General features: G+C 43.6%; 1 protein-coding gene across 2 annotated transcripts in view; it reads left to right on the top strand.

Annotated features, from left to right (window-relative positions):
• Positions 1–24,137, top strand: part of mtss1 (MTSS I-BAR domain containing 1) — a 115,770-nt gene that overhangs the window by 65,393 nt on the left and 26,240 nt on the right. For both annotated transcript variants that reach the window (XM_014131670.3, XM_014131671.3), the window contains exons 4-7: positions 6,000–6,084; positions 7,733–7,824; positions 9,077–9,151; positions 23,517–23,674. In XM_014131670.3, the coding sequence (XP_013987145.1) occupies positions 6,000–6,084; positions 7,733–7,824; positions 9,077–9,151; positions 23,517–23,674 (410 nt within the window). The remainder of the gene's footprint in view (positions 1–5,999; positions 6,085–7,732; positions 7,825–9,076; positions 9,152–23,516; positions 23,675–24,137) is intronic.

The following is a 24,137-nucleotide window of genomic DNA, read 5'->3' on the forward strand; positions in this document are numbered from 1 at the left end:
CGAAGCATGTCAAACGCTGTTTAAAATCAATTTTTATGCAATTTTTCTCGTAAAATAGCGATAATATTCCAACCGGGCAACGTTGTATTCATTCAAAGGCTGAAAGAAAATAATTGAGTAGTGAACGCGCATCTCAGTCTCACTGTCCCCAGGCTGACCACTTACAAATTCTGCTGCTGTTCTTCGCCCAGAGACAACAGACACCACATTCCACTTTCTGGCGGCTTTAGAGAGCCAATGGAAGCCTTAGAAAATGTCACGTTACAGCACAGATGCTGTATTTTCGATAGAGATGCAACAGAAGGACAACAAATTGTCAGATAGGGCACTTCCTGTATGGAATCTTCTCAGGTTTTGGCCTGCCATATGAGTTCTGTTATACTCACGGACACCATTCAAACAGTTTTAGAAACTTTAGAGTGTTTTCTATCCAAATCTACTAATTATATGCATATTCTAGTTTCTGGGCAGGAGTAGTAACCAGATTAAATCGGGTACGTTTTTTTATCCGGCCGTGAAAATACTGCCACCTATCCCAAAGAAGTTAACAAGACATTTGTGGAGTGGTTGAAAAGCGAGTTTTAATGACTCCAACCTAAGTGTATGTAAACTGTGTGTATGTATGTGTGTGTATGTATATATAGGGGGGGGGGGGGTGTGTGTGTGTGTGTGTGTGTGTGTGTGTGTGTGTGTGTGTATGTATGTAAAAATAAAGTGAACACTTAAACAACACATCCTAGATCTGAATGAAAGAAGTAATCTTATTAAATACTTTTTTCTTTACATAGTTGAATGTGCTGACAACAAAATCACACAAAAATAATCAATGGAAATCCATTTTGTCAACCCATGGAGGTCTGGATTTGGAGTCACACTCAAAATTAAAGTGGAAAACCACACTACAGGCTGATCCAACTTTGATGTAATGTCCTTAAAACAAGTCAAAATGAGGCTCAGTAGTGTGTGTGTGGCATCCACGTGCCTGTATGACCTCCCTACAATGCCTGGGCATGCTCCTGATGAGGTGGCGGGTGGTCTCCTGAGGGATCTCCTCCCAGACCTGGACTAAAGCATCCGCCAACTCCTGGACAGTCTGTGGTGCAACGTGGCGTTGGTGGATGGAGCGAGACATGATGTCCCAGATGTGCTCAATTGGATTCAGGTCTGGGGAACGGGCGGTCCATAGCATCAATGCCTTCCTCTTGCAGGAACTGCTGACACACTCCAGCCACATGAGGTCTTGCATTAGGAGGAACCCAGGGCCAACCGCACCAGCATATGGTCTCACAAGGGGTCTGAGGATCTCATCTCGGTACCTAATGGCAGTCAGGCTACCTCTGGCGAGCACATGGAGGGCTGTGCGGCCCCCCAAAGAAATGCCACCCCACACCATGACTGACCAACCGGTCATGCTGGAGGATGTTGCAGGCAGCAGAACGTTCTCCACGGCGTCTCCAAACTCTGTCACGTCTGTCATGTGCTCAGTGTGAACCTACTTTCATCTGTGAAGAGCACCTTGCGCCAGTGGCGAATTTGCCAATCTTGGTGTTCTCTGGCAAATGCCAAACGTCCTGCAGGGTGTTGGGCTGTAAGCACAACCCCCACCTGTGGACGTCAGGCCCTCATACCACCCTCATGGAGTCTGTTTCTGACCGTTTGAGCAGACGCATGCACATTTGTGGCCTGCTGGAGGTCATTTTGCAGGGCTCTGGCAGTGCTCCTCCTGCTCCTCCTTGCACAAAGGCGGAGGTAGCGGTCCTGCTGCTGCGTTGTTGCCCTCCTACGGCCTCCTCCACGTCTCCTGATGTACTGGCCTGTCTCCTGGTAGCGCCTCCATGCTCTGGATACTAAGCTGACAGACACAGCAAACCTTCTTGCCACAGCTCGCATTGATGTGCCATCCTGGATGAGCTGCACTACCTGAGCCACTTGTGTGGGTTGTAGACTCCGTCTCATGCTACCGCTAGAGTGAAAGCACCGCCAGCATTCAAAAGTGACCAAAACATCAGCCAGGAAGCATAGGAACTGAGAAGTGGTCTGTGGTTACTACCTGCAGAACCACTCCTTTATTGGGGGTGTCTTGCTAATTGCCTATAATTTCCACCTGTTGTCTATTCCATTTGCACAACAGCATGTGAAATGTATTGTCAATCAGTGTTGCTTCCTAAGTGGACAGTTTGATTTCACAGAAGTGTGATTGACTTGGAGTTACATTGTGTTGTTTAAGTGTTCCCTTTATTTTTTTGAGCAGTGTATATTATATGTGTGTGTGTGTATGTATATATGTGTATATATATATATATGTATATATGTGTATATGTATATATGTGTATATATATGTGTATATATATGTGTATATGTATATATGTGTATATATATATATATGTGTGTGTATATATGTATATATATATATATATATATATATATATATATATATATATATATATATATATATATATATATATATATATAGTGAATTTTGATTTTGAATAGCCTAGTAATGGCATTTTTTGTATTTTCATCATTAATAGGCTAACACATTACCTTTAGCTACCACTGCGTTTCCATCACCTCTCTCGCCTTCATTCCTTTCTCAAGCATGCAGGGAGAGGGGCTGTGAACATTTTATTGAAATATGTTTTGTTGTGAAAACATGTTACTATCGATGTTCCCGAACAGATTTCACTTGGTTTACCAAATTAAGCACTGGGTAGCAGCAAGAACAGGGTTGGAGAGCCCATGGCAGACAGAGTTTGGGTGGAATATCACCTGTTGCTCAGCTGGAGGATGCATGCTCCTAAAGCTTTGGTTGATGGGTGGAGTGAAATAACCACACTAGCCTACTGGGCATGATGGAAAACAAACCCGCGGGAAAGTGGCCTCCAATTGCTATTCGAGTGCATACTGATTACATATTTTTTCCCCTGCCTCTGTTCCTGCCAATTTTGATAATGAGCTATTCTAAATCAAAACACATTTTAAATATTAGTGAAGACTAGATTAAATTGAGAGTAGTTTGATGGGTGAAAATATGATCACTTGATTGAGAGAACAGCGTGTGCAGCCCGAGGCAAGGAACAGAGTGCACCTTTTTCATTTCCGCTACTCTATCATACTGTGTGATGTAACAATTATCTCACAAGATCATAGAGTTCATGTGCACCCATTGTAATCTTAGCAACGCTCTCCCATCTCACTTGTTGTGAAAGTTGCCATGGAGAAACTGAGGGTCTGTGTGGTCATAATAATCCATACCCCTCTGATACTGGTGGCCAGTGGAGGCTGTGTATAGGGCTACTAGGTTGGCTTACTGAGCCAGCGAGTGGCCCAGGTGATCCAGCATTAGCAGGGATTGGGGTTGTGATAACTGGGACACATTCATACAGCTGATAATCTCAACACTGTTCTCAGCAGGAGATGCACAGTCCAGCCCAGGGGTTAGGGTGGGGAGAAGAGAGAGGAATATCACTAGGGATTGTGGAGGAACGTTTGCTGGGTCCTTCTTTCCCTCTTGTTTTCCTCTATCACTGAAAGGAGTGTTATCTTCCCTTTCAGCACAGCAAACTGGGCCATCTCATACGACGGGCTCTGTATTCAGTGAATACAGAATGCTACAATGGCCTATCTATTAATGAGGCTCTGGGCCGACAGGACGAGGGCTTTGCAGTTTAGGGCTGGGCTGGAGAAGCCACACTGGGCCCTGTGTGATGGGAGTGAGTCAGTCTCTCTCTCGCCCTATAGTGTGCATTCAGATTGTATTCAGACACCTTCACCTTTTCAGATTTTGTTACGTTACAGCCTTATTCTAAAATTGATTAAATTACATTTTTTCCTCATTCTACACAAAATACCCCATAATGACAAAGCGAAAACAGTTTTTTTTTTTTTTACATGTTGTTATTTAACCTTTATTTACATAAGTATTCAGACCCTTTGCTATGAGACTCAATTTAACTCGGGTGCATCCTGTTTCCATTGAGCATCCTTGATGTTTCTACAACTTCATTGGAGTCCACCTGTGGTAAATTCAATTGATTTGACATGATTTGGAAAGGCACAGACCTGTCTATAAGGGCCCACAGTTGACAGTGCATGTCAGAGCAAAAGGCACATAAAGGACACTCAGATCATGAGAAACCAGTTTCTCTGTTCTGATGAAACCATGATTGAACTCTTTGGCCTAGATGCCAAGCGACACGTCTGGAGGAAACCAGGCACCGCTCATTACCTGGCCAATACCATCCCTGCGATGAAGCGTGGTGGCAGCTTCATGCTGTGGGGATGTTTTTCAGCGACAGGGACTGGGAGACTAGTCAGGATCGAGGGAAAGATGAACGGAGTTAAGTACAGAGAGATCCTTGATGAATACCTGATCCAGAGCACTCAGAACAGCCCCATGCAGCCAGAGCGGAAATGTATCCAGTGCTGCGTTGTTGACATGTTTTGATATGCCATATTACCCCATGCATTTTCAAGTACTTCAGTCGCCCCATCGGTGGCACCAATTGTCCTTGAGGGTGAAATTGACTAGGGAGGTTTTCACATCTTGGCTGGCTTCCAGACTTATCTAGCCTGCCACAGTTGGGTTAGCAGGACCAATGTTAGTTGCAGGTTCCATTTGTCTGTTTTCTTCAATGGAAGTCTTACTTGCTTACCAGACTTTCTGGACATTATCTTGATATGACACAAGCAATAGTAGTGAAAGTTCCACACTCACTAATGCCTCTTGTTTTCTCTTAACCAAAGTACTGTGGTTGTCCTAATAAGCTCATATGGTTGATGGAGCTAATATCTGAGATCTTTAACCTCCTAATGAGTAGTCCAGATTGAGACCTGATGCTGCTCCTGCTGTAATGTAAACAGGCAACAGACCAAGTGTTGCTTGCTTCCATCATAAAACTGGACACATCCTAATGATCTTAGGAAAACATATGACGTCTGATAAATTTGCAGTGTGACCATTTATCTCTGCAGTGGTTTAAAGAAATATAATTTTCTGTCCCAGAGGGCAGTGAGTCACCAAGTGCATCCCAAATGGTACCCTATTCCCTACTGTATATAGTGCAGTGAATAGGGTGCCATTTGGGGCACAGTCATTGTGGTGTTAATGTTGTAGAATGGAAAGGCCTGATCTGTCTGGGCTCTCTGTGTCTTCTCCCCTGTATGTCTGCGCTGCACTGTAGACATCACGGTCTCACTGGGCCTGCCTGGGATTGGGCTGGGAATATTAAGTGGATAAATGAGTGCAATCAAAAGCAGATGTTGGTGTCTCGACAATGCCAACCCCCCCCCCCCCCCCCCCCCCGCGGCGGGTGTTCAGAACCAGTCGGAGGCTTCATACCAGCCTCGAAAGCCTACGGGAAGGGGTCGGGGTGGAAGAGTTAGCTGCGCTGGTCTGCTGTTAAATCTGAATTCAATACAGCAATAAGGAAGTCTGCTGCGTGACAGACCTGCTGTGGAATCCCTATCGACGTGGTGCAACGAACTCACTGGCAGTTTGTGCAAATATTTCTGAGTGAACGAAAACAACCCCATTAAAATATACTGGGCAGGGGCGCCGCCCACCCGCTTGGGTGCCAGGCCCAGCCAATCAGAATGAGTTTTTCCCCCACAAAAGGGCTTTATTACAAACACACATACTCCTCAGCTTCATCAGCTGTCCTGATGGCTGGTCTCAGACGATCCCGCAGGTGAAGCCGGATGTGGAGGTCCTGCGCTTGAGAAGTTACACATTCTGCAGTTGTGATGCTGGTTGGACGTACTCCGGAATTCTCTAAAACGATATTGTCTAAAAAACACTATTTTGCTTAGAACCAATTTTTTTACACTTCTGTCTATGTACATTACTGTATTTATACTTGCAATATTACTTTAACAGGAAAGGGGAAAACACTGGAGGACTTCCAACTTTTTTTGGCTTCATCAGGCTTGTAATATGGCATTGTTGTCAAGGTTTGGAAATTGACAGGTTTGTTCTGTTTTGTTCCATTGTTTTCCAGGCGCGACAAAAGAGATTGGCTCGGCCTTGACGAGAATGTGCATGAGGCACAGAAGCATCGAGTCAAAACTGAAGCTCTTCACCACGTAAGTGATAGAACTATAAATCATGGTTTCTGGAAGACATTAATGTAGTATTACAGTCTTAAGGCAACCCCCCCCCCCCCCCCCCTATTGTTTCCTATTTTTTGGTTAGGGCATATTATTACTGCCGTCTTTAACATTTCAGACTATTACATGAAAACGTGACATGAAGCATTCCGTGACATTGGTATATCAGATGGTTGCTGTTTTGATACTCAATGTTTTTCTGTCACACACTGAAAAGTGAGCGATATCGACTCAGACCTGCATTTTCATCCAAGTGATTGGTTTCTGGCATGGCCTTAGTGTTCAGGATTCCCAGCTGTGTGCGATTTGTATATGTTTTCCTGTGTGCCGAACTCAGTCAGTATCGGACATTCCTCCAAAAACCACAGAGAGCTCTCACCTGCTAGGATGATGACCCTGGCTGACTTGGCAAGTGGATGACGGCCGGCTCGCCTCACGCTGCTCTACAACCCTGAACCCAATTCCTGCCTACTTCAGCCCCAGCAAATCCAATCAGGCCCTGCTTAGGGTCCTCTCTGTTGCTCTGTGTGCTAATGAGACAGACAAATTAATATTTTGTCCAGCTGTAAAACAGCACTGTGGACTGGTTGTACTACAGCCAGTGCTCTCTAAGCCTAGGACATGGCTGTAATGGGACTCCGGTTGTGGATGGATGGAGTAGGAGATTGGATTGTTGCTCTCTGGTACCATTTGCACACTACTAAACCAAGCCGGGCCATGCTGTACTTCGCTGTCCTGGTTACACATTAACCATAGTTGCTAGAACCATGTGAGAAGAAAATATCAGAGCCAGTACTGTTCGGGTCGGCATGATAGTGGGAAAAGGGTATAGCCCAGGCTGTACTTTCCCTCTCTTCGGTGGAAATCCTGGTAGTCTCTCATTCTTTTGTGTCTTTTTTCTCCCTCCATTATTTCCATCACTCCTGGCCTCTGACATTGCTGTAGTGTCTTTCTTCAATTGCATTATGCAATGTCAAGTCATTGACCGCCCAGCTTCAGTTGGAATTAACACTGACCGACACCAAAATCCCAATGATCCCACTGACCCTACTGTACATAGGCCCATCCCAGAGAAGGGCTCAACTCTGAATAGGCCGTTAGACAAAGTAGAGGGAAGGGGAACTAACAGACTCCCGCTAAACCTATAAGCTTCATTAATAAGATCTCTTAACTTTATTACTTTGGCCTAGTTTTCCCCCAGACACCGTGTGTGTGGGGAGAGGGTAGGTGAGAGTGGTTCAAAGTGCTTATCTCATGTCATCAATTTATAGACACTCATTGTGTGCTAACCTGTCACGGCTGATCAGCTCTGGCTATGCCGGGTATGTGACGAGAGGGGTTCACAGCATACCTGAGTATGCTCAGTTTAATTGCTTTGCTTCCCAAGCTATGGTGTGTCGTTTTGATGACCTGATTTATCTATTGTAGGACCGCCTATCAATTACAATTAATTAGCTATATGGATCAGTCATATCCCTAAAAAAAAAGCCTCCCCTATTTGTTTCCATTGATAATTCTAAATTTGGTGAAGTTGAATCTTATCAACCATTCTGGTGAAAAGTCCAGGTGAACCACTGTGTGTGTGATTGTAATTTAACAGCTGGTTTATTGGGTTCCACTGCAGGGCACTAACAGATACCTTGATCAATCCCCTGGAGCTGAAGATTGAGGAGTGGAAGAAGGTGGCCAGTCAGTTGGACAAGGACCATGCCAAAGGTAGGAGATGGTACATACACACCTACATAAACTACATATACAAAAGTATGTGGACACCCCTTCAAATTAGTGGATTCAGCTATTTTAGCCACACCTGTTGCTGACAGGTGTATACAATCGAGCACACAGCCATACAATCTCCATAGACAAACATTGGTGGTAGAATGGTCTACTGAAGAGCTCATTGGCTTTCAACGTGGCACCATCAGACAATGCCACATTTCCAGCAAGTAAATTCGTCAAATTTCTGCCCTGCTAGAGCTGCCCTGGTCAACTGTGAAGGGGAAACGTCTAGGAGCAACAAAGGCTTAACTGCTCACAGAACGGGACCGCCGAGTTCTGAAGCGCATAGCTTATAAAAATTGTCTGTCTGTTGCAACACTCACTACCGAGTTCCAAACTGCCTCTGGAAGCAATATCAGCACAATAACTGTTCTTCGGGAGCTTCATGAAATGGGTTTCCATGGCTGAAAAGCTGCATACAAGCCTAATATCACCATGTGCAATGCCAAGCGTTGGCTGAAATCACATAAAGCTCGCCGCCATTGGACTCTGGAGCAATGGAAACACATTCTCTGGAGTGATGAATCACAGGTTTGGCAGATGCCAGGAAAACGCTACCTGCCCAATGCATAGTGCCAACTGTAAAGTTTGGTGGAGGAGGAATAATGGTCTGGGGCTGTTTTTCATGGTTCGTGCTAGGCCCCTTAGTTCCAATGAAGGGAAATCTTAACGCGACAGCATACAATGACATTCTAGACGATTCTGTGCTTCCAACTTTGTGGCAACAGTTTGGGGAAGGCCCTTTCTTGTTTCAGCATGACAATGCCCCCGTGCATAAAGTGAGGTCCATACAGAAATGGTTTGTCGAGTTCTGTGTGGAAGAACTTGACTGGCCTGCACAGGGCCCTGACCTCAACCCCATCGAACACCTTTAGGATGAATTGGAACGCCGACTGTGAGCCAGGCCTAATCACCCAACATCAGTGCCCGACCTCACTAATGCTGTTGTGGCTGAATGGAAGCAGGTCCCTGCAGCAATGTTCCAGCATCTAGTAGAATGCCTTCCCAGAAGAGTGAAGGCTGTTATAACCGCAAAGGAGGGACAAACTCCATGTTAAGGCCCAGGATTTTGTAATGAGATTTTCGAGGAGCAGATGTCCGTATACTTTTAGTCATGTAGTGTACATTCTGAGATGTCTAAATTATTTAACTGGCACTTGATGCATCTTCTCATGTCAACCCAATGCAGAATACAAGAAGGCCCGAGCAGATATCAAGAAAAAATCCTCAGACACAATCAAGCTACAGAAGAAAGTTAAGAAAGGTAAGGGCATCTGTTTCTAACTTTCTAAGTTCTGTGTGATGTGACACTGCCAAGGGCGTTTCTTATCTAGGCCAATGTGTAGGGTTGGGGGAAGGCTTGGACTACACCTGACTGGAGAGTGTGATGCATAGCAACGAGCAGCGAAACAGTCATTACCGAGGGTCAGGTTACCTCACCACAGCTGGTATTGTGAAAGGAGACAATGATGTGGTTTCTCCATGCCTGCGGTTGTTACGGGGCCCCTCCTTCGCCAAACCATCTCACCACACCTACAATTTTCCTCTTCCATAAATGGTATCGTTTCAGCCAGGTTGGGGTTGTGTTTAGCTCTAGCTCAGGACTTTTTTCTTAGTCTCCCTACGAGGATGTAAAGGTGTAGACATTATTCCCAATGTAAAATTATATGACAATAACAACAGTCTTACATCATTAGTTAGCCTAAAGATTAAACACGATAGTACACATGCCCATTATGACATTTAAATGCTAGGCTGGTAATGATGTCATGACTATCGCGGTCCTATGGCTCTGAACTATGAGCTTCAGTCTTCTGAGAATTTAAGTGTTTATTCCTCAAGTTCTCGGTATCGCAACAGCAGAACTATAATATGAAAATATGTGTACCAAAAGTGGGAGAGGGATGACGAACATGTGTCGTTGTGACTTTGCACATTCAATCACCAATGAAAGGTCTGTCATTATTATGTGGCGTCAACCCACTTCAGAGCTTCAGTGCAGAAACGCCTCCAGTTCGTCCTGTTATGGCTGCGTTGAGGTCAACTGTAGACTGGAAACACTCCTCAGAGGTTGACTGCGCGGACTGCTCTCTTATCTGACAGAACGCCCTCTCTATAGCTTATTCACCACTCACCATCTGGTCCTCAGTAGCAGAGTGTGGTCCTCAGTCGCTCAGTTGGTAGAGCATGGTGCTTGCAACACCAGGGTAGTGGGTTCGATTCACGCTGGGGTCACCCATATGAAAAATGAATATATGCATGACTAAGTCACTTTAGATAAGTGTCAGCTAAATGGCATTTATTATTATTATTATTATTATTATTATTATTATATATTACCATCTCAAGGCTTCAGACTGTTTGAGAACCATAAACCTTGCCTGACAATTCAAACTGAATTCTTCCGCTGGTCTATCGTTCGCTACATGCTTCAGTCTGAGACTGCCGTAATTTAAGTTGTTTGGGGTGACATAAAAATGAGGGGTGTTGTACAAAACAATGTCAGCAGCGATTGGATCATCCCTAACCAGAGTTTCAAAGCCAATGACGAATTTTCTAAACACCGCTTTACCCACGTGTGTTCTGTCTCTGGCCCAGACTATCAGTTTCTGGAACCAATCAGATGGTCTATCCTCAAAACAGTCGGAGGTACTCCAATCCAGACTAATTCCGGAAAATAAACAAGTGTCCGTGGGCATGGCATAGCATTTGGCCGGAGCAAGGCGTATGGGTAACCAAGCAACCATAAACCTACATTACTGGTTAGAACAGTAAAAAACTACCTGAAAGAAGTGGGCAGGGAGGCTTTTATTCCTTCGACTGCAGTTTTTGATTGTTTTAAACTGCCTCTTTCTAAAGGCTCAATAAGGCTTATCGTTTGAACTAGTCAAGGCACCTAAAGGCAAACACAATATTTCCGTCACCCAAAGGCAAAGACAAGGTTTGCGTTCTAAGATGAACTAATATAATTGTCCTCTGAAGGTCTGAGGTTGTCATTCCACAGGTGAACACGACCTGTAAACCTTGCCATTCCTGCTACTTTTACCCAATTTAAGACTTGTAGATACTTGACTACACTAGCAATTTCTAGCACCCGTTAGCTATCGTTAGCACCCGCTATGTGAAGAGCCCGTCAGATAGCAGCTCTCTTTCTGGAGAGGGAGATAGATCTGCCAATCCGTATGATGAGAGGGAGCCCAGCAGTATGTGAGGTGCAGAAGATGTTGTATTGTTAAACTGAGCTGAGAGGAAAGAGTATGCTAATTGTATCACTGCACGTTTTGATGGCAGGGAGATGAGCAGAAGCATGAGGGTTGTTTCCCACAAGTGTAGGAAACACCCCCTGTTGAGAGTTGGCCCCACTCAATCAGAAACATTTGTGGATAGCTGCCTGGGTTAGAGGAATTGTTTTTGTCAACAGGGTTGACATGGGATCTCGTCTCAATAGTTCAGTTTTGCCCCTTGTAACACTGTAAACATTGAGGCAGTGATGGGGGCAGGGAAAGCTTGAGCACAGCGTGTGATGCCCTAAAGAATTATGTAGTGGTACATTTCCCATGATGTAGCCTAGACCTTAAATGTGGCGACTGTCTGATGGCAGTTTTGATATGACGATACATACATTTACATTTAAGTCATTTAGCAGACGCTCTTATCCAGAGCGACTTACAAATTGGTGCATTCACCTTATAATATCCAGTGGAACAACAACCACTTTACAATAGTGCATCTAAATCTTTTAAGGGGGGGGTAGAAGGATTACTTTATCCTATCCCAGGTATTCCTTAAAGAGGTGGGGTTTCAGGTGTCTGGAGTTTTTCAACATTGTTGATTTAAGAGTGCTGAGTCTGAGTCTTTCTTCATTGTTGGGTAATGTAACCCCATTGCTTTAACCCCATTGTGTGGCAATGTGCAGTTGGAAGGTATCAGGCAGCAACACACCTGGTCGAGGGCGGGGTGGGGGGCTGACGGATAGTGGTGGAAGTAGGATATCGTCATTATCCGTTACACCAATCCAGCACGTGTAAAGTCTAGACAAAAGAGGCCCCTGCTTTCTTATAGTATGCCACACCTCCACCAATTCAAATGAAGAACCCTGAACCCACAAACCCTTAAAATGCTGGATTCTAACTCTTCCGCAGTCCAAAGGTGCTTTGCAACACAAGACAGGCCGATATGATCACCACCACGCCTGAACTGAATGAATACTTTATTGCCTTCCCTGCTCCTTTCCACTGTTTCTCATGTTTGTTGTCCTCTCTCAGTAGCGTGGTCAGTCTGTTGGTCCCATGATTATTTTTGGCAGCGCATTGCCCTCCCTCCCTGCCTTGCCCTACAAAGGACCCATTGGACAATGTTGAAACAGAGAGCATATCTGGAAAAAGAGGCTAACAGCCGGGTGAGGTTCAGCGAATAATCCCACCAGAATAGTTTAGTAGCAGCAACAGCCAAGACTCATTGTAATGCTCAGTGCAGCTCAGACTGAAATAAATAAAGCTAAGTGTACATTTAGGGAGGCCACTTCGTAGTTCAAGGCTGTATTTGTCTTTCTAGGATGAGTCCCTGTCACATGTAATGCTTAGAGAGACACTGACTAGTTAGCTACTGTCCTTTGAAGTTCAAAAAGGGAAGTGCAATAAAATCCAGTAATGCCCTGACTTGAATTCAGGCAGTCGTTCCTCTTGTGGAAATGGGCCATGTGGCTGAAAAGTCCAGAGGGGAAGGTGTACATCATCTGGGTTAGGGTGCCCTTCGACCCCTCTCTAACCTCTTTGCTCCCGTAACCAAACCCACCTTCCTTAGCCAAGGCCTTGGTTTATAACAGGGGCCAACCACGGGCCACATTGAATTGGCTTGAGGGCCGCACTTGGCCCGCAGGCCGTGAGTTTGAAACCCCAGGTTAACAAGGACCTCTTATAGCCTGAAGACCAGTGCCATGGGGTTCATCTGGTAGAGGTGATTGAAATCAGGTCATGGTTGAAAGGTGAACTCTGTCTTGGGTGATATAACATTTTGTTGTTGTTGTTATCGCAATATATGTATTGTCAGAGGTTAGCATTCCATAATATTTACACAATTTTCTACCTGAACGCACAAGACCAAATGCTGTTTAACAGAACAAGAGCACGCTGCTTTTCTTGGTCACGTTCAGTAGGATGTTTTACCTAGCCATATCATAATCATATCGCATGCTAAATTTACATGGTCATCTTTGATATATCGTTATCGTGATAATTGTTTAGATTATCACTCTGGATTTTTTTCCATATCACCAGTGACCTGATTTAATAAATTGAACAATGCCCTTTTAAGTTTCTAATGCACAGGCCACACCCTGAGACTTGAATGGCCTACAAATTTCCAATGCATGTAGTGCATTAATGTTAGTTAAAGGCACAGGTGGGGTAGAGTCGGGCTTTGTTAGCGAAATGAACCGCTGAAGGAATGTGGGCAGCTGTCTCTGCTCCCGGGCTTAGAGATTACTTTTGACCTCTTGGGTCCAAAGACGAGGTCAGATGGGGAGTATTAGTGAGTTGGGAGTCTGACAAAACCCTCTTATCCCTAGGAAACATGGAACGAATGCTACCCTAGTTCCTAATCAATCAGAGAACGATTCATTGAACTGAGTATTGCTCTGAGAAAAACAGATGTGGTACACTAGAACATAGTTAACTTGTTTCAATCTGTGATAAGTAAAAATGTGGTGTAACTGCACCGAGAACTCAAGCAGTTTCTGTTTGAGTTCACGGTGCAGTTAATATGGGTGGTCTTGTATGGCGGTAATTAAGCTAATTTGTAGCTTTATACTAAAGCGAATGTGGCTGTGAGTGGAACATCATGCCTCATGGGAATGTTGCGTGCTGGGGAGGGTCCTCTTATTTGTGATTGGAGTGTGTGTCTAGGTGTGTTTCACATCAAGTGGGCCCTGTTTGTTACCAGAGAGGGTGGTGCAGTGTCCTCAGTGCTGACTCACCCCTCTGAGCCGCTGTGGGAAGCTGTCCTCAGGCCTCCCTGTAAAGCAGCAATCAGAGGAGGGAAGTACAGATTTCTGGGAAATCTCTGTCTTAGCCCCCACGCTGCCCAGCACCACTAACGCTGAACTGATCCCACCTGGAGCATTTAACAGCTCTAGATATGAAATACCCCTAACCAATCCGTTACGTTCCCCAGCATTAAAAATGAATAATGTTGCGCAAACAGAAGGGGGAACAAACCAACAAAAAAATCTGACCAACGCAACAGGTGGGGTGTTAGGAGGGATTCTGAAAAACACTCATGGGGGTGTACGCTGAAAGTTGACTAGTAACAACAACTGGTACCTAAGACGCCCACCATGAGCGGCCACAAAATTTGCCCAAGAACAGGCAAACAAAATCAAAACAGGGAAGATCAGATAAAGGACTGTTTGTCTAGAAATCAAATGGAGAGCCAACTAAAGCTGTTAACCCTCCACATCTCTCAAGGCAATTGTGGCACTAGGCCAGCCACTCTTAAATATCACCTGGGCCAGCACAGGCGAAACCCCTTCCCACTAATGAGATGACAAACCAGCGCAGGTGTAACACATAACGAGGTGACACCAATCGGTGCGCCCCACGTGCTAATGTCCAACCTCAAAATATAAATGTGAAAACCAAAGCCTGTAACACCTTCCCCGTAAGACAACTATATCTTATATTTTTGTTGGACAAGTTTGCTCACATCAAACAGAAAATAACTTCCATCTCACAACATGATCAACTTAAATGTGTCGCGTTCTCCAATATAAACGTGATGTCTAGTAACTGTCAACAATTAAATACAAGACAAAACAGCCACCTTATTTTATTTACTGTACATAATATATATATTTATTTTCTTTTTTGCTGCCTAAAATTCTAAAGTTTGAAAAACGTAGGTAAAATCACGTACATCAGTTAAGAGTTTCTATAACTCTCATCCCCTTGGAAGGAGCCAAAACAAAACTTGCTTTAAAAAGTACCCCATAGGGTGCTCAATTGTTATTGTCTTTCTGTAGGAGCACAGACCCTGCTCCTACATGGCTGGCATTGGTGTACAAAACATATGGACGACGGAAATCCGGAGCAGCTAGCACCGTTGCAGAGACCGAAAGGGTCTTAGCATTTTGTAACCTGAATGGAAGCTAAAGAAAGGTAAACAAACTATCAAGCATTACAAAAGTACACAATTCTTTGGCGTGCTCAGTTAGAGGGACCTGCCAATATCCCTTCAGCAGGTTGAACTTGCTAACGTACTTAGCAGCGCGAACACGGTCCACATAATCGTCGACCTCAGGGAAAGGGTAGGAGTCCAACTTAGTAGAGGCATTGAGTTTCTGAAATTCGGAACAAAACCGCAGAGCGCTATCTGCCTTAAGTATTAAAATACAGGGCAAACTCCACATACTGCCATGTTGCGCATTGTGGTGCTCAAGCATGAACTCCACCTCTCTGCAAAGCTTGTCTTTTCAGGGTTCAGTCGATAGGCATGTTTGATTGAGCAGAGTCCACAACATCAGTGTCATGCTCTAGTACATTTGTGGAGTTGGCACATCTGAGAATAAACCCTGATATTCTAAATGCAGTTCAACAATGTCACCTTTTTCCTCCGGAGACAAGTGTGCCAAAAGGTTTTCTAGAATCTCTTGAGTTACTCAGCTGTCTCACAGGCACAGGGTATATTGGGCTTTCATGGTGTTCTTGAGGAAGACTATAGTCAACGGTGACAGCAGTGGCTACAGGCAGAAATCACTACCGATTTCCACTGACTTTTCCGCCGGATCGTAGAGGATGAAGTATGATTTAAACATATTGACATGACACAGATTCCCCCCCCCCCCCGCATTCTGGCGATATAATATATGCCTTACCTTTGAAGATCTTCTTCTGTTGGCACTCCAAAAGGTCCCAGTTACATTACAAATGGTCCTTTTGTTTGATAAAGTCCTTTTTTATATCCATAAAAACTCAGTTTAGCTGGCACGCTTCAGTCAATAATCCACTCAATTTCCCTCCTTCAAAATGCATACAAAATGAATCCCAAACGTTACCAATAAACTTATGCATACAAGTCAATCAACGTTTATAATCAAACCTTAGGTACCCTAATACGCAAATAAACTATAAAATTTAAGACGGAGAATCGTTATTGTCTTTACCGGAGAAAAATACCAAAGAACGCGCTCTCATTCACGCGCTTGGAAACACTACAGCCAAAATGGGAGCCACCTAGAAAAACTACAATTTCTGGCAAATTCTTCCAAAAACCAGCCTGAAACTCTTTCTAAAGACTGTTGACATCTAGTGGAAGCCCTAGGAACTGCAATCGGGCATGATTTCGCCCTATTATAAAAGTGCCAGCCATTGAAATCAGTGGTAGGATGAAAAAGCGGGGTTTCGCCTGCCATTTCAGTTCTGTTATACTCACAGACATAATTTTAACAGTTTTGGAAACTTTAGAGTTTTCTATCCAAATCTACCAATTATATGCATATCCTAGCTTCTGGGCCTGAGTAGCAAGCAGTTTACTTTGGGCACGCTTTTCATCCGGACGTCAAAATACCGCCCCCTATCCCAAAGAACTTTAAAGGGTGCCAGTTGACCTAGTAAGTCCTGCAGCCTGACTGGCAGTGGGCAGAGGTCTGGTTCAGATCTACAGCTCTTGCCCTGTGGCAGGAACTGGTTCTGGGGCAGGGATTCATGCGCAAGCGTTGCAAAATAAAATGTACACATGCATGTTATTCACGAATTTCATCCAAACAGCTCGCGAGCGTCTACGTAGCCAGGTGCTAACATAGAACTTGGTTCTATTTTTGACGAGCTGCAAGTCCCGCCTCTTCCATCTCCTCATTGGTTTTTAGGAGGATATACCCAAGTGGGTGATTTGAAAGATTAACTCAAGTCCACACTCCAGTCCAGTTGGTGGTGGTGGTAATGCACCTTAAAGTTGGTTGCCAACCGTCATATAAAGTCCGAAGCAGACGACTGAAGGAGGAGAGATTACTAGAAACTAACTCTGTTTACCCTTTTATCAGTGGATTAATTCTCGGAATAGAGGACCTTGTGCATTTCAGGTAAAATAACGCGAGGGTCCGGTTTGGTCAGCATGTTAGGCTTTCATGTGTCAATTCAGAGAAACGGATTGTTATTTTGATGCTCATAGAATGGAGTTGTGAGTGCATTCGGGTGGGAGTTCTGCGGCAAATTTTCTTGATAGTTGAAAAACGTAGGCTATTTCTGTTAACAACCCAGGGTATGACATGTCATCTTGTGATCATAAACATTGACACTGTATATGGCAATAGTTTTATGATCTGGAAATGTGAAGTGCACATTTGGGGTGTTTGGCTTGGTTGTATGAGATCGAAGCTGTATTCATTAAATTCCTCAATGTCTACTTTGAGTCCTCTTAATTTACAGAATTTCCCTCACCCAGACAACAAAACATTTGCAAAAGTTCCCCAATTAGCTGGAGGGATGGGGGCAACTTCTTGTTGCGCGCAGTGCTCAAGTTTGGAATGGCTGTCAGTCAAAACCCATACAGCTCTGTGAAGAGAAGATGAGCTCTGACGTTATTTATAGCATGTTATTGTACAGCCACTGCGTTCCAATTTAGGCACCCATCTGTGTTCAAATCTGCTATTATCAAACAGTATACGTGTACGAGTGTAAAGGGTTAATGGAAATGTATTGGTTTAATAGAAGCGTGTTAATGTAACGTTTGTTCCAGTTAACTTTGCAGACCCATCACAAGCACTCTTGAAAGTCCCCATGCGAATACAATCACACTCCAGCTGTCAATATGGCACTCTACTATTTATCAAAAAAAAAGCTTATGTTTTCATTGGACATTATTCACTGAAACATCACGCAAGAGTAGATATTGTCAACTTCCATCACGGCTGAAGAGCTGGATCGAAAATCTGAATACTCAACCAAGGTCTCACAAAGACCAAGCATTTTGGGAACAACCGGGATATAGGTTCTGATCAGGACGGTATTTTCCCAGGTACACTGTCTGAGCACCACTCTCTGGGTCTTACATATACTCTCTTTTTCATCTCTCTCCATTTCCACCATTTGCTCTCTCTCTCTTTTCCTCTCCCTGTTTAAAATCCCTCACATCCCCAACACAAGACCCAGCTGTAAATAAACATGGGCAGCTGACTGTCTTTCTCCTCTGGAGAGTGCAATCCATCCCAGTGCCTTAACCCTGATTTACCTTCATGGCTCTCAGATAAAAAGTGTGTCCCAAATGACACCCTATTCCATTATGATTGTGTAGCAGTACATCATGGATTAGCATCCAGTTCAGTTTTCTGTATAGGCTATACATTCTTCCAGCCAGCATGGCACAGCGAAAGGCTCTTCTCAATGGGAGATCCCATTTGACTACTGGCAAGAGAATGTTTTTTTTTAAAGTTTTTTTTTTATCCTTCTGAATGACAAGAGAATGGGGTGCAATCTCATTCATCAGCTGAAAACAGTAAACATTTATCTTTGTGAGCTGATGTTTGGATTTAGGGCGTGCTGCATGCATCTATGTCCCAAATGGTACCCTATTCCCTACTTGATGCACTACTTTTGACGAGAGTCCTATGGGCCCTGGTAAAAAGCAGTGCACAGTTATAATGGAGAAGTTTGCTCATCTTTGCAAAATTCTGGTTACTTCACCAAAATTCATAGGTTTTCCAGATATTCTGGTTTTCAAGAATTCCATCTCCCAGAGGAGTTGATGTGCAGTGTATTGGCTATGCATGGTATCTCAAGCACTTCATACTTCTGCTCAGGATCATGTCCTCCAGAAAGACAGGGGTTATATGTGTGTGAAGGGAATAAATGTCAACTGAGCATCCAGTGCGTTCGTGCGTATCCGGCCTCCTGCACCCATCCGCCATGTTTGCCTCTACACAGTGGAATGTTGAAAACACGTTCCCAGTGTGTTTTTACTGCACTGGAGGAATATTTTCAAAAGCTCCGAATAGCCTATTTTTGCATCCCAAATGGCACACTATTCCCTATGTAGTACAGTACTTTTGACCAGGACCCATAGGGCTCTGGTCAAAAATAGTGCACTTCTTTATATAGGGAATAGGGTGCCATTTTGGACGCAGACCAGGTCTCCAGCCGAACACTTTCTTATTTGAACTAAAGAGAAACGGGACATATTCAGAAGACCTGTTTTGGATGGCATGGCTAGAAAGGGGAAAGAAGTATTTTTTTTCTTCCCTCCCTCAGAAGCAGTCTGTCATGTGATGGCATACACTCTCCTCACATGGCAACTGGTTGGGCCGAAGGGCCTTTAGGTCGCTAAACAAGGTCTTAAATAATATAAGAACCTGGTTTATTCTAGGGCTGGGAATTGCCAGGGGCCTCACGATACAATATCACGAAACTTAGGTGCCGATATGTATTGCGACTCACGATTCTATATGTATTGCGGTTCGATATTGTGCTTAATTTTTATTTTATTTATACAAATATTTTTTGGGGGGTGATTTGATGTTACAAACATATTGCTCATGGTCTATGCTGCAGGAAAATGAGAGAGATCATGAGATAACAAGCTTTGGTCAGTCAGGGAAATAGAAGTGCTGAAAACATGTTGGCTCGCTATTAAAACAGATGGAGAACAAGCTATAGGATGAAAAATACCTGAGTTTTGGCACAGGTCCCCAAACCATCACCATACCACCACCAAACTTGACCGTTGATATGAGGTTCTTACTGTGGAATGCAGTTTGGTTTTTACCAGGCATAATGGGACCCATATCATCCAAAAAGTTATACTTTTGACTCAACTGTCCATAGAACATTCTTCCAGGAGCCTTGGTGATTATCCATGTGCTTTCAGGTGTTTTTTGGCAAACTTGTGTCAACTTCAAAAATGTATGATATGGCATTTTGTAGCTCTGTCTATACTTTTATCTAATGTAAAAAACACATTTTCAAATTTTGATACGTAAGACCAAAAACGTATCAAAATTTGAAAATGTGTTTTTTACATTGGATAAAAGTATAGACAGAGCTACAAAATGGCATATCATACACTGCATTTTTGAGGAACAATGGAAACGTAATTCTGCTTTGAAAGTTGATGAAATTGTAAACTTTTGAGAAAATGGCCTTTGAATGTTTTGGTATATAGTGTAGAGCTCTTCTTTGTCTACACCCATTCAGCATTGTTCATACCCTCTTAAGCTTCAGCCCCACCCATCTCGTTTTGCTCTCGGAGTGTTCAGAGTGCACATTTGATGCTCTAGCCGATGATTTGTTTACCTCTGGATAACATGAAAACAGCCTAACCAGCTCGGCTGGCAACAATTTCATTATGCTTTTTTGCCAACGTTTACTGACACCGGCCAAATTCAACGGGTGTTGTACACTTTAGCTTAACCTGTTATGGCTAGGGGGCAGTATTTTCACGGCTGGATAAAAAACATACCCGATTTAATCTGGTTACCATTCCTACCCAGTAACTAGAATATGCATATACTTATTACATATGGATAGAAAACACCCTAAAGTTTCTAAAACTGTTTGAATGGTGTCTGTGAGTATAACAGAACTCAAATGGCAGGTCAAAACCTGAGAGATTCCTTTACAGGAAGTGGCCTGTCAGACCATTTCTTGAACTTCTTTTCCATCTCTATCTTTTACTAAGGATCTCTGCTCTAACGTGACACTTCCTACATCGTCCATAGGCGCTCAGAGCCCGGGAAAAAACAGAATGTCGTCATCCCAGCCCCAGGCTGAAACACATTATCGCCTTTCTCAAGTGGCCGATCAAGGGACTCTGGGCTTAGGCGCATGACCCGACCGCCCCCGCCTTTGTGATTTTTTTTCCCTCTGTTTGCCGAAAAGGAGATTCCCTGTCGGAATATTATCGCTTTTCTACGAGAAAAATGGCGTAAAAATTGATTTTAAACAGCGGTTGACATGCTTCGAAGTACGGTAATGGAATATTTAGAATTTTTTTGTCACGAATTGCGCCATGCGCGCGACCCTTCTTTACCATTTCGGATAGTGTCTGGAACGCACGAACAAAACGCCGCTATTCGGATATAACGATGGATTATTTTGGACCAAACCAACATTTGTTATTGAAGTAGCAGTCCTGGGAGTGCATTCTGACGAAGACAACAAAAGGTAATGAAACTTTTATAATAGTAAAGCTGATATTGGTGAGTGCTAAACTTGCCGGGTGTCTAAATAGCTAGCCCGTGATGCCTGGCCTATGTACTTAGAATATTGCAAAATGTGCTTTCACCAAAAAGCTATTTTAAAATCGGACATATCGAGTGCATAGAGGAGGTCTGTATCTATAATTCTTAAAATAATTGTTATGCTTTTTGTGAACGTTTATCGTGCGTAATTTTGTAAAATGTTAGCGAATTCCCCGGAAGTTTGCGGGGGGTATGCTAGTTCTGAACGTCACATGCTAATGTAAAAAGCTGGTTTTTGATATAAATATGAACTTGATTAAACAAAACATGCATGTATTGTATAACATAATGTCCTAGGGTTGTCATCTGATGAAGATCATAAAAGGTTAGTGCTGCATTTAGCTGTCTTCTGGGTTTTTGTGACATTATATGCTAGCTTGAAAAATGGGTGTATGATTATTTCTGGCTTGGTACTCTGCTGACATAATCTAATGTTTTGCTTTCGTTGTAAAGCCTTTTTTTGAAATCGGACAGTGTGGTTAGATAAAGGAGAGTCTTATCTTTAAAATGCTGTGAAATAGTCATATGTTTGAAAAATTGAAGTTTTTGTATTTTAGAGGAGTTTGTATTTCGCGCCACGCCCATCATTGGATATTGGAGCAGGTGTTCCGCTAGCAGAACGTCTAGATGTAAGAGGTTAAGACATGTAGCTAGCTAGCTAGGTAAACAATGAACCTAGCTTGGTAAACATGTAAGATCACACACGTAACGTTAGCTAGTCAAACAACAATGAACATTGTGCCAAATCATGTTGTTACTAACCTGCATGAATCTGCTGGGAGCTAACCAACCAGATTCAATGTTAGCTACCTAACATTAGGCTCTAACTAGCAAAGCAAACGGTTCTGGGATACAAATAATGTCAGACATGTAACGTTAGCTAGGGAGCCAGCCAGCTAACATTAGCTAGCTAGCGAACCGTACACTTTAGCTTGAAATGAAACCATTTCTGTCTAAATTAGAAATGTGTAATATCTGAATGTAGTTAGCTAGACTATCTTACCCATATACTTCATCATGCATGATGGACGTGTCGCAATGTCACGGATGCCATGCCACGGTTGCCCTTAGGTTGAAGATGTAATCCAGAGACGGGTGTTTACTCGCTCGCCTGCGGATTTTCAAAAGGCAGCCCGATCTGCGTCCTCTCTTCCTCCGTCTTTTCTTCATGCAAATGATGGGGATCTTGGCCTGTTCCCAGGAGAGCTGTATATCTTTCTCGTCCGACTCGTTAAAGGAAAAAGCTTCCTCCAAGTTCGTGTTGAGTAATCCCAGTTCTGATGTCCAGAAGTTATTTTCAGTCATAAGAGATGGTTGCAACCACATTATGTACAAAATAAGTTGCAAAAAAACTAACAAAATAGCACAATGCTTACGGGCATGTATAACGTCAGCCATCCTCTTCGGTTGCCTAGATAACCAAAGACTTGTTTGCTACAACACCTTTTAATTTTTCAGCAAGGAACAACAAACTTATGAAAGCCTCCCATCTTTTTCAAAAGGCTTTTATTGAGTGCTCTTTTGGTCCCTCTTTCCAACAGCTTTGAAATCTCCTTCTGAAATCTGTAAGAAAATTCTGTAGTGGATTCAGTTAGCGTATTGTGTGTGAGTGTGTTATACTGTGTAGATGTGTGTTATGTAATTGGTAAGTGCATGTGTGTTTGTTAGGCATTACAGGTGTGTGTTTGAGGTATTAAGGTGTGTGTGTGTGTGTGTGTGTGTCAGCCAACTGTTTGTGGAACCTCTTTCCATGGCAGCTGAACTGAGATGAGTAGGCAGGCACACACCCCCTCTTGTCTCTTTAAAGACCCCTGCATACCACACACAGCATTCTTCAACACACACACAGCCTTCATGCTTCACGCTGTTGGGCTTCACTCTGGCCCAGTGAACCCAAACACCAGTGTCCACCACCTCTTGACAGGCCTGCAGCATGCGTCTCCCCAGAGAGCACGCTGACATAACAGCTGAGGAGGAGAGGAGGCTGTAACAACGCTGATGTGGTAATCTCTTTATTTAGAGGCTCTATACCTGCTGGGAAATATCAATGTTATACTTCCATCTGGTGGGTAAAGTATGTTATGGCAGCCACTCTACTATATGGCTAGCCTCTTTTTACAGTTCCTCAATCATGGTCTGAATTTTACTTCAAAGGTTTGGGGGAAAATAAGACTGCAATTAGAAAGGGAAGGAAAGTTGGTCTCAAAATATTTGTATATTATTCAATAAGTTGTGAGGACAGATTGGCCCCCTTCCCAACAAATGTGTTTCGGGCATGGGGCATCGTTTTTTATCCTGGGTTTGTTGACTTTCTATAGCAGCCCACTGGCTTTGTGTGCCGGTCTTGTAGCCCTCTGCTTTGCCTGACATCTTTGGTTACCCCCCCCCCCCCATGCTTCCCCAGGGAAGGATGAGGTGCGCGGGCAGTTGGACAGCGCCTTGCAGGATGTGAACGTGCGCTATGCTGTGCTGGAGGAGACTGAGAAGAGGGCCGCGTGCCGTGCGCTCATCGAGGAGAGGGGCCGCTACTGCTCCTTTGTCAGCATGCTCAAACCCGTGCTGGTGAGTAGCAACACACTGTTCTTCTCACTAAATTCCCTTTCCCCTCTGTGTCTCGCTCACTCAATTGTGTTCGGACCGCTCCCTCTACACACGCATGCTGAGTGCGCACACAAGCTCCCGTTAGGCCTACAGAAATAAATGCCTATAAAAATGTATCTGATGGGATACACAAGCTAAATTCCTTGCCAAAAGATGACAGTTTTATCACAATTCAAAGATGACTGTTTGACTGAAGTAGGGAAATACAGTATGTGTTCCATCAATGAGGTGTAGTTTTGGAATAATTGTGCCATCTATATTCCACTTAGGCTACTTTGCGGTTGTCACTAGTTACCACCGCCACAAAGTCAAAATTGATGATATAAAAAATTCATGCTTTTTTTGTTGTTGCTTTTTGGTATTAATTTAAGGTTAGGGTTAGGCTTAAGGTTAGCAGTGTGGTTAAGGGTTAGTTTTAATCTAA

The sequence above is a fragment of the Salmo salar genome, chromosome 12, assembly GCF_965601325.2.
Source record: "Salmo salar chromosome 12, fSalSal1, whole genome shotgun sequence".
NCBI classification, from domain to species: Eukaryota; Metazoa; Chordata; class Actinopteri; order Salmoniformes; family Salmonidae; genus Salmo; species Salmo salar.